Source organism: Osmerus eperlanus, chromosome 4, assembly GCF_963692335.1.
Source record: "Osmerus eperlanus chromosome 4, fOsmEpe2.1, whole genome shotgun sequence".
NCBI lineage: Eukaryota > Metazoa > Chordata > Actinopteri > Osmeriformes > Osmeridae > Osmerus > Osmerus eperlanus.
The window spans coordinates 16,331,847-16,347,232 of NC_085021.1; the positions used below are offsets into that span (position 1 = coordinate 16,331,847).

A 15,386-nucleotide genomic window follows, 5' to 3' on the forward strand; every position below is an offset into this window, starting at 1 on the left:
GATTTGGCCTAAGACTTTAACATTTTAAGATACCAACGTGTGAGGTGATTCCCCCCCCCCCCCCCCAAAGATGCGTTAAATGTACCACATAAAGACCTAATTATATTGTTGTGTGTTGGGGTAGGCCTGCCAGCTAGTTCTATTCAGTCTTTATATACTAGTTTCACGCCACTATCCGTGGAAATTCTTTACATGACTCCACAACATCACGATTTTCTGGTTATGTTTCAATCTGAGTTACCTGTTGAACAAACTGTTAGACTGTCACCACCAACATACTCAAGTAACCCGACATGTAAACGACATTGTAAGCAATGAAAAATACACCATTTTAACTTTGGTATGACTTTTTGTTAGGCTATCAGATATAGGCCAAATGTGTCAACACCTTTGTTACACACAAGGCACCGAGGAGAATCGCTGCATGGGCCGCCCCTTGTCTCCCAATTATCCACACTGCACTGTCAAAAGACACATGTCTTGGGAAAGTCATGCCAGCAGTGTCAGTGGACACAGAATACCAATGCCGTCTTCTGCACATCACAAGACCTCCAAAATTATAGATGGACACTATTCTATCTTGAAAGAATAATCGAAGAAGACAACACATTTCAGAAGAACGTTGTATGTCTGGACTTTTGTCAGTGTTTGTCATGGAGTATCTTGAACAATGTAGGCTTATTTTATTAATTGGATAGAAACGTGGCAGTGTTGTATTTGGGGGTAGCCAATGTCCACACAGATGTAAAAAAATACCAACGTTATAGTTACAATTGAAGTGTGAAACCCAAAGAGAAACTTGAACATGATTTGTTTACGCCATTTGTAAGACACGCGACAGCTTATATTGATTTTCAAAGGTTATACTTTCAAAGTTGCTCGAGTCTACTCAAGCTTGATTCCACACAATGATTACAATTGAGCGCGCAGGAACAAATGGCGGAGAGGGACAGGGGTTGCGCATTAACATCTTAGTTGTGAAGCAAAGCACCAATGAAAAGACTGCAATGGCGAGAGGCCCTTGATCTTTTCTTCTGTCTGTTTTGTGCTCACAAATAAGGTCTGCGTCACCGATTCCCCAGTGGTTTAACACTAACTCACAAGCCCAAAGTCAGAAAGGCTATTTTGAAATATAAAAAGAAAAAGTATAGCTTAATAACCAATAAGGACGTTTTTAAACTTTTGTCAAAATAATGAAGGAATGAATTGTTGAATGAATTATAGGTAGCCTAAACGTCACAAAGCAGTTTGCTAGGCCTATTAATTATTTTTTGAAATGGGTCTTTGAAATTAGGCTATAGACGTTTATCATCAAAACTAGAAGCATTTTTTGAGGATTTAACATTGTCAGTGGAAGATTAAAAACGGCTATTGCTCATATTAAAACGTGCAAGGCTATGTAGAGTTCGGCCTATGGCTAATTGCGTAAAATCAACCGAATAATTGGTGCCAGGAATTTTATGTTGTGTTCAAAGTGGCAATACAGCGTTTAATCAGTATGAAATTCGACCACGATTCACTGGTGAATGAGTGCTGGTTCGTTTCTTTTGTCCTGCATTATCCGTGTTTTCACGCTCAGATTTTACAGGGACACGTAATTTTGCCATGGTTGGAAACATAGCAAACCGATGTATTTTTGATTCAGGGACAACTTGAAGAGATTTCACGTTGATTACATGGCATGGACACGAGGCCTATCATTTCAATTAGCGCCCATACTTGGCTTTATGGGGAGAATAACATTGGCCTACATTATTGTGACACAGCGAGGCTTTAAAAGGTTGCTAGCCGAATAGGTTAAACCACAGTGCTACTGATATACAAAAGAAGAGACAATCGTTTATCCATAATAATAGCGCAAAGAGACCTGTGTACAAATCGGACATGCTAATAACATGCCATTAAATTACAAGTTAATTGTATCTTTCTAAAAGCACCTCTTGCTTTTCCTTCACTTTCCCTTTTCTCTCTCGGGTAATTCATTAACCCTAATATTCTTTTGTTATGTATGTGTGGCAGTGGGGTTCGTACAAAGAATGCTGTAATTATTGGGGACTTTGAGGACTTGTTAACAGCAATTAGTGAAGCAATTATACAATTACCTACAATAAACTTTTTTCCACAGAAGAAAACTTGGTCATATTAGCAAGCGAATGGTCAGGGAGGAAAGTGAGGTTATATGGAATTGAAACGCCATTCAGAAAAGTAAAGGCTGTGAATTCCTCCTTTAGGCCATTAAACTTGTAGCCTAGATATTGGGCTTTTGTATGAAAGAAAATAATATTAAGATTTTATGTGATTTTAATAGTGTAGGATATATAACACAAGAGTTCCACAGTGCATAAACTGTAGGTTAGTTTACCTAGGCCTATTAGGCTACCTTACCTACGTCTAAGTAAGGTCTATAGGCCATAAGTAAATATAAGAACGGCATGATGCAGATTGTCACTATCTGACAGAAAGCGCAACTAATTGTGGAAACGCCTTCCGTTCAGGGTCTTTAGCAAAAGTGATGTGGGCAAAGTGTATTCAATTACTGAAGCTCTGTTAAAAAAGTACCATACACGTGTCTACTGTACTGACCAAAAATGACAGTATGTAGGCTGCAGAAAGAAAGGCTGTGCACGCGACGGTCCTTTAGCGAAGCTTTGATCAAACATCAAATATCATGAATTTCTATAGACTGGTCACCAGGTTATTTAAGGGTCTTTACTTTGGAAAGCCTACACAATAGCTGGTGTTTGGCTATGTGAACCGGGGTTACCAGCTGAAAAGAGCAGAGGTGCACATTAACATCGCTTAGGGTTCTCTCAAGAGCTGAAATGAACTAGTGGAAAGTAACTTTATAACTCGACTGAGGATGAGTCCCTTTGTGGAGCGTTTGACTGAAAGACACAAGCACCTAACAAAAGGAGCCCGTCATTGTTAGTCACTATGGCGCATGGGTATTGAAGTGCCTTGAATTGCTAAACATCTGGCATGACTCTACACTACTTCAGACGGATTAGAATAAGAATAACGTGGCTACTTTTGAAAACACTATCTTTGCCCATATGTTAGACAACAGAGTTACTAAGCGTATGATTATTTTGGCAATGGAAACTTGGTAAACATACGGAATTCGAATGAGAAGGCTGCATGCGTCAAGATCAACGATGTTGGATTGGAGATTTTATTATCAAAACCTATTAGGCTCATGCCTTGAGCATAAATTCCAAGAAGATCATACGATGGGCATCCAGCAACCTTAAAGTACCAGATAAAAATAGACAGACTGGGGTGCAATGAGACCAGGGAATTGATTTTGATGATGTGATTCATTATATGACTGGCTGGAGACAATTAGGCCCACTCAAATTGTAATTTTGCCAATGCAATTTTTTAATATTATGTTTGTATTAGCCTATTTGATCAGTAAACTTAGCCTAATTGAAAAGCCATGATAAAATGTATAGGCATCTATTAGGCGGGCAACTCGAACCCCAGCCATAGCCTCAAATCAGGGACGGTTTTGTCATTTTAAACATTCAGAAGTTTGGGTGCTTTGCATTTAAGAAAGACGTGATTGTTGTCAATTGTTGCAGCAGGTTTTCCCAGGACATTTCCTTTATCTAGAAAAAGTGGAAAATCGGAATGTACAACTGAAAAGCCAGGAGGCGTTCCTCCAATTTTCCTCGCTCCATATTTTGTGGAAAAGATATGCAGTCTCTCAGCAAAAGCGTAAGTGGCAAATGCGGTTACCGGTGCTTTAGTTAGACAAAGAGATCGTTTCGTGACCAGATGTAAGTTGAATATGGCATACACTACAAGGATTTTGGTAAATAATATAGCCTCAAGGAGGATTGGATAATTGTCCCTGTCGCTCTTGCTCCCCTTTACGAGTTGTTTAACTTATTTACACTCTGAGGGCTGAGTTTCCTTAAACTTCGTGTGGGGTGTGGATTATCTATCTACCCTAAAATTGGTATGAAATTGTCAATTTGTTGGTGTCAGCGTCCAGCTGGCGAACCGCACCATATGCCACGCACACAGGCACCATTTAGCGATTCGTTCCTAGTTTCACGGTGCGTCCCCCAAATTCTCCGTGGAAGAGAACTGAATGGTCACAACAAAATAGCAATTTACTCTCTGAAATGGCCACATAGGCTACTCCCCAAGGTAAGGCCTTTACGTTGACACAACTATAGGAGCAAATCCAGGGCCCCTAAAACCTCTAATTTTACGTGTTGACCTGTTTCGCCTTACAACAGTTCGCATAAAACGAAGGGGATTTTTGTCCCAAATATCCTATTTGTAACTCCTATATCAGGTCCTCTTTTAAATATTAAGATAATGTGTGTTTAAAACATTTTTTACCTAAGGACACTGGAAGCTATCAGATATAAGAATGAGGGGTATATGCCTGGATGGAGAGCTTAAACAAGCTATAGTAGGCCTAGTGTGTGTGTGTGTGTGTGTGTGTGTGTGTGTGTGTGTGTGTGTGTGTGTGTGTGTGTGTGTGTGTGTGTGTGTGTGTGTGTGTGAAATTAGTATTAGGTATGAGAGACAGATAAGAGGCTGGACATTATTTTCCCATATAATGATTTATTGGCAAAACATAATAGGTCTACGTTTGGTATGCCTACACAAAATACTTGAAGATTAACTGTTGAACTTCAGGTATGTTCTAACTATAGCCTACGTTTACACAGACTAGTAGCAATTTATTGCAAGCATAACCCTAAAATCTCAAATGTATGCGACTGAATTACATTTTATATAAACAATTTGTATTATATACTCCACAAATAAGCATAAAGCATACTAACAGTAAGGAGCTGGAATTTATTTAAACCACAACTGAAGCTCACCTATAGCCCCCTACCCAATCCTGAAGAGATTGTCAGTGTCAAGGCCTGGTAGCGACACCATGTGGTTAAGGAACATATAACACGAGAAATATGTCAGTAAAAAGGTCTGTAGTCTATAGAGACCAACTATAGTGTAAAAAAAATCAACTAGCTATATTTACTAAGGACAAATCCGTTATTTGACAGTAGAAAGACATACTTAAATTATTAACTTTACTAAAAGTGAATTACTTTAGAGTTTACTATAAACCTAGTATACAGTCATCACTAAAGTAAAAGTAAAAAATGCTGTTGTACCCCAAACCAAATAAAGATTCATAAAAAGGTATAAATCTAAATCTATGAAGAGATCAAATATAAGATAAATATCATCCATGTAACTTTGTATGTTGTGCTCCTAGTTGCTGATATTCAGGGTGTAACTTTGAATCAGACCTTGGAAGTGCTGTTGTGTATTTTTCTGAGGCTGAAAAATTATGATATAGCACTTTGGTAGAAAATACCAAAGGAGGATAGAGTACAGACTACAAACCACGGCCAATGCATTAAGACCCTGAATGTACTTCCCTTTGTACAGCATGGTGGTTGTGCTAAAGGCCATCCAGGTAAGGATAAGGATAAGCAGGCAAAAAGTGATTGCTTTAGCCTCATTATAGTTTTTGGGCAGATTCTTTCCAATGTATGAGATTATAAAGCATAAAATGCACAAGACTGCAAGAAAACAGTTGGATGTGACTAGTGGTCCAGAGCTGAACATTTCACATTTGATTATAATTAGGTTTTTGCTTGTTGTGTCATTATACGGTTTAGGTGGTTTGGCTACATACCCTGTAAGCAACAAGGCTTGAAAAAGAAAAGTCCCAGCTATGACTAGCCACTGTCCGTTATACTTTGTCCACCATTTGTACAACACAGGGAACTTAGTCGCCATTTTGAAAATGCAAACTATCTGAAAGGAGTGCACTCCTAAACAGGCTAAGCAAATAGAAAATAACAAAACAAACAAAATACTTAATAAACAACTAATTTCTGTTGGCTTACCAAGGTAGAAGAACACAGTGAAGCTAGCAACACTTAGACAGCCCAAGACAAGGACACACATTGGTCCCCCGGCAGACTTGACAACAGGTGTGTCAAAGTTGCGAGCAAAAAGAATGGTAACAGCCAGTGTTAGTCCAAGCAATAAACTAGTTAAGACCAGGATAACGATGGCAAAAGGTTCTGTATAAGATACGTACTCCACTGTACGATCAAGACAAGCAATGCTTCCTGGCTCTGACCACTCTGTCTTCAGACAGTTCTTGCACTGGTACAGACTCACTGTTTGACAGGAGAAAATTAGAACACAGACATGAATATTTCTCTATTCTTCACAGATGTGTGTACAAGATGAATGGATAACGCTGCTCTTTAAAAACATAAATATAGCTTTGTCCAGAAAGAGCACATTGCTTATTAAAGGGTGTAAGGAGTTTATGCATATCTATGGAAGCTCTTACCTGTTCTGTCAATATAGGTATCCCTTGGACAGATTTCACATTTAAAGCAGCATTTGTAGTCTCCATTCTGATTTCTCACAAATCCCTTTTGACAGTCAGGGGAACACTGTGACACAGGCACCTAAGCAAAAATAAGAATCTGTTACTGTGAAGACAAAGAATGTACTGTTTGTGATAAAAAAATAATAATGAAAAACTCACAGAGCCCGTATGCCATTGTATTTTACTGTTGTTAATAAAGAACTGGAAATTTGGGTAAGTTTTGTAAGACCCAAACATTACATGACAGCCATTCTTCCAGAACAGGATTTCATATGATGCAGACACTGGGTCCCCATGAACATCAAATTGAATATTTTGGTTTAAAAGCGTGAAATTTGACTTCTGTAACTCCCTCAGAAGCTGTGAACATATGAATATAATACTTGCAGAATTAGATGAGTAAGAGATGCATATTACATCAAGTAAAAAAATCATTAAAAAGTCAGCTAGCCTGAATATTGCATTTGAATTAGTACCTAAACAGTACCTTTAAAGTTTTACCTATATTCAATAATCTATCCATAGTGACTAGTCTGTTACAACATAAAAAGACACACTTTTACTAAAATCTTCAAACAAATGTGCTTAATAGGTTGCATTAACTCACCATGAAGGGGTGTACTGTAACATTGTCATTGCATCCCTCATTGCTGCACTCCAACACATTGTGTAATGCTTTGGCCAATGCATAGACGGAAGAGTAAACAGCAAAATTGTGGGATACGTCTTTAGAAAGGACTTCCTCTGTACCCACAGCAGTGCATTCGTCACAAGCATGTCTACAGAGTATCTCCTCAGAAGAGTCTAGTGCACAGGCTGTACATTGTCCTTGCTCTTTTGAGAAATAGAGATACTCTTCGAAACCAGGTAATGGTACAACTGACAGTGTTACCCCAATTATGGTGCCGATCTTCTCGATTCCCTTCAGTTTGGGGAGTTTTTCGTCTAAAGACCAGACATCACTTGAAATCCATACTTTTTTTTGTATGTTATTTGTTATTGCCGTTTCAAAAACAACCCCTGCATCACTCGGCAAAGTAAAAACAACAATAACATTTACCCCAAGATTATCTATTGTTCTAAACATATCTAGGACATTGGATATTTTCTTCACATTAGCTGTATACGCTAAGCATATTTCAGTGTCCTTTATCATGCTTATGAAAAGGTCCAAGCCGTCTTCACTGTAGGCATCCTGGCTGGTGATGAAAGCAACCCAATGCCACTTGTAGTGTTGCAAAATGGAAATAATCAGCTGTATAGTGTCCCGGTTGCTGGGTACAGTTCGAAAGAAAGATGGATATTTGCTCTTCTCACTCAGAGCTGAACTTGCAGCTCCATAATTGATCTATTAAGACAGACACCGTTTTTTTGCATAGGTTTCTAAAGCTCAAATCATCCAGCATCAACATAACATTTACATTATTACATACAAGGCTTATACACTTTTACTCTGAATACCAGGACTGTAATCAAACAATAATAATAGCTTGTGTTTAGAACTATGAAATTGTTGTTTGAAGATATAAAAACACAACTTTACCATAGGAATGAGGTGCATCATGAATAAAGGAGCAATAGTCATGGTATCTTCACTTCTGTATGGACCGATGATTCCTATTACTTTGGAGAGGTAGTCAACATATTCATCCTTGACTTCTATGGATCCATTACTGGACATGAGACTCAAGACAGTTGGAAGGTTGAGGACATTTGAGCAAAAGTCGAATATTTCATAACCAAGTGACTGATTGGGCAGGATGAGGGTAGAGTTATTGATCTCCTCTACTGCAAACCTCATCACCTGGAGCCTTCGATAACTTGCCAGTGTAAAGGGCTGTCTGTAGGAGGATTGTGGGAAGTTTCAGTTAATCTAGGTATGTCACAACATCCATTCAAAATCAAACAGCATGTGTGCCGCATACTGTATGACTCTAAACAGCACTGTCGACTAAAAATGAGGACACTGAATGAAAATAAAATAAGATATGAGTGCATAGCATTTCAAATAAGGAAATCTTAAAAATCCCTTAAAACTGAAGGATGCACTGAATGTATCAAACAGATTGTCAGCATGGGCAGAAAACCAATTTACAAAAAAACAACCTACTCACTTTGAACAATCCAATTCGAAAGGCAGATCATGAACACCGTATGTGATGGTAGTATGAACATCAAAAAGTCCACCCAGCAAATACTTTCCATCTAGGTCAAACTCCATGCAGGAGCCATTGGGCAGCAAATGTTGGAGAAGCCCCGACAGAACCAGCAAAGCTAAGAACTCCCCCATCATTGCTTTGATTTCACAAAGCAACATGTACCTTTCATAGCTTATTGCCTTACCTTTGGTCAAGAACAAAATGTCAAGCACCAACTTCACAATCCCTTTACATTTGTCAATTTACATACTCTTCTGTATGCATCATTTGCTAAACCATCCTGAAGCAAATGTGCTGTACTTTAGAAAACCAATGAATCAAAATAAATCAATTCATTGTTAACCCTAGGATGTGCACCTAAGTAAATAAGGATGTGGTCAAAAGAAATAATGAAAACATTTGACTATTCCTGTGAAACAAATGTTGTGAAGCTGCCTCTCTTTGCAAATATTATACCAACTGCGGAAGGCAAAATTGATTTGCTGTCCAAAGGCATGACTCAAATAAACATTGTAACAAACATCATAACCCATAAATCAAAGTAAGCAGGTCCACCCACCTCTAATTTCAAAATATGAATCTGAAACACCAATCCTTTGCTGGAAGGGACACAGTCTCTTTAATAGCATTTGGAGTGAAAAAATTACACTTAGTTATTAAAATCATGTTTTTAACTTTAGCACAAGAGAAACCAAGAACATGCAATGTAGTCCATGGGAAACACAAATCTAGAGTCTAATTACCGGTTTTGTTTAATTTGTTTCAAATAACATGATGGGTTCAACAACTGAAAATAGTCTTGTGATTTGAAAATAAACAAGTAAAAATAATCAAACAGTTTGATCTTTTAAAATATATAAATCCTCAAGACAACCCTTTTAAACAAAATGAACTCTTTTCTTTTTTACAGGAAAAAATGTTTTGATCCTTTATTACAGTGCTGATCAAGGTATTCCAAAATGTCTCTGGTTACCAAAAATACTACTGCACACACTTATAAGATCCCCAGCATACTGATAAAAATGCCAAAAAAGTTTGGGGTGGAGAGAGAAAAAGAAAAACGTGTTCACAACCCCCTTCATCCATTTGTTACATTAAAATCTCTCAATCTCAATTTTCTTATGTGTCCTCTGCAAAAGAAGAGAAAGAGAGAATATATTTGTTTGGAATGATTTGATTTTTGGCATCAGCTTCTAAATAAACACAGAATGTAAGAATGTACATGCTACTAGATTTCCATGGAAAGTACCCCTAGCTTGAACACACACATGGTTTCATTGCAGTGTCAAAGCCTGTGGACTTGATGTGTGTATCTTGGATTGGTAAAATGTACAATATACATTTGAAAGAAATTTGGTTATAAATTTAACAGGGACCATGATGCAAAATCCTAGGATAGTTTCCAGGAGTGCGGACAGACAGTTTTCTCTTTTGGTTGAACAATACAAGACACAAAAGCAGAGGAACTAACACAAACATACTCTAATCTACTGGAAGCAGTAATGCAACTACTGATGCCACCAACATTGAACTATGCATCATGTGATAAAATATGACATGAAGCCCATCATAATCGCTCTTAATCTTAACAATTCCAGGAAAACTATGCAGTAAGGAAGTTGTCTTCTATCCAAAACAGCAGATAACTGTGAATGTGTTTTAATAATTGTTGAAATAATAAATGAATGGTTATGATAGGCAGCCTTCATAGTGTATGCATGTTCACTAAAATTGACAGCATGAAGTACAAAGGACATTTTAGTGGGAGCCTCTCAAGCCAGTGCAACAGTACACTTGATCACAAGAGAAATCATTCATAAACTTACATTTTTACTTAAATTTTAATTTACATCTAATTTGGTTATTTCACTCTAAATCTAGGTAATTTCCAATAAATGTGTTACAAACAAGTAGGTACAATGTCAAAAGTTGGCAGATTTATTTAACTTGGAGACAGAGCTTAGTAGTTGAAGGGAATTGTCCACAATAATCCACAACTTAGTTTTACTGCAATCCCATTCAGTGCCAAATCCTCTAGGTGACTTTATACTTACCCTATAGGGTTACAAGGCAAAAGGTGGCACTGCATGTCAGCCAACTAAACAAACAACTGATCCCAATGGAAGATGACTCACTCAAACCCCCATTTCCTACAAAGGCAGCATTTCTTGACTAAACCAATCCTGGACACCCCCCCCCCCCCCCCATCCAACACTGTCAACATGGATCAAAACTCGTTTCCATTCTCTGTTTGTTCTCCTTTACAAAGAAGCACTGACCCATGTCATCCATCTGACCACGCTTTAAAATTATTATTTTTTGGATCATTTTAATTTCAAAAATATTGGGGGAGGGTTTTTTTTGTTTTGTTTTTTAACTAGCAAAAGGTTTCCCTGTGTCTTCCTTGCCTCTGTAAGTCCTCTTCCCATGTGTGAATGGTAGATATCTGTACTTGACCATATGCTGAAAACAGAGTTAAAAAAACATTTACTTGACAAAGACATTAGTAATCTGCAATTAGCATGTGCATATTGAAGCTGTTTAATTCAGTAGACATTACCCTGACAGTTTGAAGCCCTTTAAATTGCCGTAAATAAACATATTTAAAAGGGAATATTTCATTAGCGTGGTATGCAAAAATACAATAATACACAAATTGATGAATCCCTTCAATAATCATGAGTCTCTTTACTATCTGCAATTGAATTCAGGTCTTCGTAGCAGATGTGTATAATCTTACCTTGATCTGCCTCTTCATGGTAATGCAGAAGAGCATGATGAAGTACATTACAAGAATTGGCCAAAACACTGGCACATTGAAGGCTTCAAAGAATGTGCAAATCATAGCGATGACAATGCCTTTTGTTGCCGAATGCCTGAGGAAAGAAGCACAACACAACATAAATATACAGTCTTTTATAATTACTAGTCACACACCATTGCAGTCAAACTGGTTGCCAAACTTGAATTTGTAGTGACACAAATTATTGATTCACATCCAATTATTGTTATTCATTAAAACATACTAATGAACTCACTTGTTGCAATGCAAATCTTAAACTGACCAACCCACAGGCTAGCCAATGATGGCATTCAAAAGCATATATTTTTCTAAATCTTGTGACACAGTTATAGGCTTCAAAATGGCTCAGATCTATCAGCATGCAATACTAATTAGTCTTAATCTATTCAAATCCCCTTTTGCAGCATGGTCACCAGTAATCCTGTCATATGGCACAAGTGTACCATCTGACAAAGTACCAGTGGGTTGCAGGAAAACTAATTTGGGAAAATGGGTTGGCATATGTAATCAGTGGTTACAATGAAAAAAGAAAAGGTCATTTAAATCATTTGTGGAGGGTAGCAATAGATGGTTGAGTTGTTAAGGGCTCTCACCAGAATTTGAATTCAGGCAACCTTCTGATGAAAGGGCGGAACTCCTCATTCTGCTTGGTGGGAAGAGCTGGGCCTTCATCTAGAAATCGGTGGAGAGGCTAAATGGTTCACATGTGATAGTGTTCCCAGCTGAGCTCACAGATGTATTGAAAAAACGTGAACTGTACAAAAATCTAAAATGTGAGGACGCTGACAGTGCCAAAACAGGAATCATTTCTCACACTACTACAGATGTGTCTGCAGAGAATGGGGGTGCACCAAATTGTTGTCCTGTACACTACTGTACAGGAGTTCTGAAACATCTGGGTTACAATTGATCATACGCATCCATACAGATACCCAAATGTTGAGTTTTCTCAACTTTTGCATCCATAATTAACCACAGTACAACCTGCCTTTGGCCATTTTGAAAACAATCAAACACACCCATACATAGGTATTGTATCGAGAAGTTATGCCGTTTTACAGTCTGTAAAAATATGCAATAGTGTGAACCAGGTTTAAGTAATTAAGCCATGTACCACTTAAAGCAAACCAAAAATCCCAGGTAAATGTCTGGTATTAAGAAGAACAACTTGCCTGCATCATCAAGCATTGATGGATCCACTTTTGGTGATAGAAAAGCGATGAACAGGTTGAGATGGTAGATTCCCAGAGCATATGTGACTATATACCAACCCTGAAAATAGCAGAGAAATATCTTACATTTAGACAAACCTAAGCCCTAAAATTAAGTACAAGCTATTGTCAAAGTTTGGGTCTGAGATAGCTGCAACGTTGAAAAAGAATATCCACTGGAATGCTACCTAAACTGTTTGAATATGTATCATTTTAATGCATGGGAAATATAAACAACATATTTCATTGTGAATAAGCCGCATGCTTCTTTACCTGTAAAATGTACACTCTGATCATGTAAATGGCCGTTAGCAGAAGAGTTACTGCCCATCGTACAATTGAGAACGGTGTTGACTTGTCGAGCCATGACTGATAGATCTGTATGGGAGAGCAGGTAGAAAGTTGATAAGAAATCAGTAGTAAACAATTAGTAGACAACAATTCCCTACAATGTCATATATTTTGAAATAAATTTGTTATTGCAGCACAGTATTTGGTTGGTCATAATAATTGTTTAGTTCGATGCGATCTCTGCTGTAGTCGGTACCTGTCCAAGCCGCGTGAAAAAGCTACCAATTACAGATGGTTTCCCATGGATCGATTCACCAGCACTGTCCCCTTCTGACATTCTGCTTGTGGAGACAAAAAGGCAGACATACATTTTTATCAGACATCATCATAGTCTAACCCAGTCTAGTATTGATTAGGATAAGTGAGCAGAATAGATTGTATACTTGAGGGTCTTGGATTTCCAAGTGAGTCTCAAGAGAAGGGTGATAACAGTTCATTCAAAGACACTTTTCTCTGAGTGTTCAGTACAAGGTTAAAGAGGCTACAAAAAAAGTAGATCAAAAATACTCATATGTGACCATCATCACTAAATGATGGTACATAATGCATTGGTCTGTTTGACTAACTATATAACGTAATTTTATTGATCTATATCAGCTCCTTGAGGTTTTGGATGATAGTGAGATAACTTTGAGCTGCTATAATTAACTAGAGATTATCTAACATTCCAAACGGTAATTGCCATAGTATGTCCACGTAGAAATACACCGGTACTGTATTGTTTAGCCAAAACTTGCTAGCTGTTACTACTGTAGATAGGTGGTATGAAGCTAACCACCAGCTAGCGTAACGTTACTAGGCCTGACAAGGGAAATCTACCAGGCCGGCAAACAAACCAACAACCGATCACCAATACGGGAGCTATTTGATGTAGCAGACCACACGCAACTTAATCAATGTCACCCAGCTAGCTTGCAAACATGCAGTAGTGAATTACTCACGGTCGAGCGTTGTCACAAATATGATTTACAGATAAATAAACCTACCTAGCTATATACGCTAGCTAGCTAACGTTCACCGGCTATAGCCAAGCTACTGAGCTAGCTACCATTCCAAGCTAGCTGGCCGGCTAGGTACGCCCCACGGCACTAGGGAGCTAACGAAATGTGAAACTACAGTGGAGAACAACAGGCACTAGTCGTTCAATCAATGACTGTGTCGGATCATATACCCTTTAAGATAGTCATCTATCTAGCTGTACTTACACTAACATCAACCACATGCCTTAATATTATGCATAGCAGACTTTTTTTTTTTTATCAGAGAAGGTTTTCATGTTTAAATTCTGACTGAAGCTAGCTAACATGTTGATCAGCTAGCCGGCGTATGTTACTCATGTCCTGTCTTGCAATAATAGGACAAATTATGTCTGCTAGATAGCTAGATGTTGGTTATCTAACCTTGCATAACTAGCTCACTAGAAATAATTGAGAATTAACAATTATGGTACCTTCCTGGTCCAACTAGAGGCTTCTCTGGGTTTTGTAGTTTTCACGTAAACGATATTCTTTAACATCGGCTGTAAAGCAATGAATGATACCCTACATTCCCCACAGTTGACCTGTAGCTTAACCCAAGCATTCCGTAAACATGACCTGAAGTCCAATCTGCTAATATTTTAATTTATATATCGGCGTTAACTGGAAGACGAACTACATCCACCAGCAGGAATCTAAAACATTTGACAACTCACTTCCGGAGAAACTGCTACTGTAGGCTGTACCTCACAGAATTGTCTCTCGGTTGGAAACCAAGCTAGCGTTAAATTGACGGCTAGCTAGCTAAGTAGCTACCACAACTATGTGGTCTCTTGAATTGCTATTTGTAGGAATTGTACTGAAGGTCTTACTTCGGTTTGGGTACCTTAATGGTACTAAAATGATATACCACAGAACTGATTTCATACTGAGAGACAAAATGCATAATGACAGACTTTTTTCTTACCTGATGCGGCCGCTGTGTCACTCGGCTCTACCTAACTAGCTACCTCTCGTGCAGGCTAGTGAACACGTCAGTACTTCCGCAAAGAATCGCTCCAACTTCAGGCATGGTTAGTAGAATTCCGAAAATCCGAAACCATGATCCATATTACAGACTCAACGAAAAAAACGCACATTCTGCTTGTGTAATTAACTTAAAATGTTTGATGTATTATTGTATACAATATTTAATTTAATTTAAGTATTTTTTTAAAACAATGTAAAATTATTTATCAAACTTCCATTCACGTGAAATATGTTTATGATTAAGCTATTTAAATGTTTTTTATCATCTGTTTAGTGCCATATTATTTAGGGTGTTCTCAGGAACACCCTCTGGGGGGCACAGTGGGTCTGTTTCCTAACAGCAGGTAAAGCTAGTAGCATTTCCAATGAATCTTCCATGACATTTCTGACAAGGCTTCGTTCAAGAAATTGTATGAAAGAAATGCATGGTTTTACATTTTAAGTAAGAAATACGCTATACATATA

At 37.9% G+C, this 15,386-nt stretch overlaps 2 protein-coding genes across 4 annotated transcripts; both read right to left on the reverse strand.

Moving 5' to 3' along the window:
* Nucleotides 1–6,424: 6,424 nt before the first annotated feature.
* LOC134019563 (taste receptor type 1 member 2-like) lies at nucleotides 6,425–8,681 on the reverse strand. The gene is made up of 4 exons (XM_062460524.1): nucleotides 8,506–8,681; nucleotides 7,935–8,232; nucleotides 6,999–7,739; nucleotides 6,425–6,751 (listed from the first exon to the last, which is right to left on the reverse strand). Exons 1-4 carry the CDS (start codon nucleotides 8,679–8,681, stop codon nucleotides 6,425–6,427), a joined length of 1,542 nt encoding a protein of 513 aa, XP_062316508.1.
* Nucleotides 8,682–9,144: 463 nt separating this feature from the next.
* Nucleotides 9,145–14,964, reverse strand: rer1 (retention in endoplasmic reticulum sorting receptor 1). 3 transcript variants are annotated; one of them, XM_062459643.1, is made up of 8 exons: nucleotides 14,860–14,960; nucleotides 13,112–13,193; nucleotides 12,838–12,942; nucleotides 12,526–12,625; nucleotides 11,947–12,025; nucleotides 11,291–11,426; nucleotides 10,959–11,013; nucleotides 9,145–9,680 (listed from the first exon to the last, which is right to left on the reverse strand). In XM_062459643.1, the coding sequence occupies exons 2-8, from the start codon at nucleotides 13,190–13,192 to the stop codon at nucleotides 9,670–9,672; spliced, it is 567 nt and encodes a 188-aa protein (XP_062315627.1). In that variant the 5' UTR covers nucleotide 13,193; nucleotides 14,860–14,960; the 3' UTR covers nucleotides 9,145–9,669. The 3 variants fall into 3 exon arrangements, with proteins under 3 accessions (XP_062315627.1, XP_062315626.1, XP_062315625.1); XM_062459642.1 differs by having other exon boundaries at nucleotides 9,145–11,013; nucleotides 13,112–13,196; nucleotides 14,860–14,964; XM_062459641.1 differs by having other exon boundaries at nucleotides 9,145–11,013.
* Nucleotides 14,965–15,386: the final 422 nt, after the last annotated feature.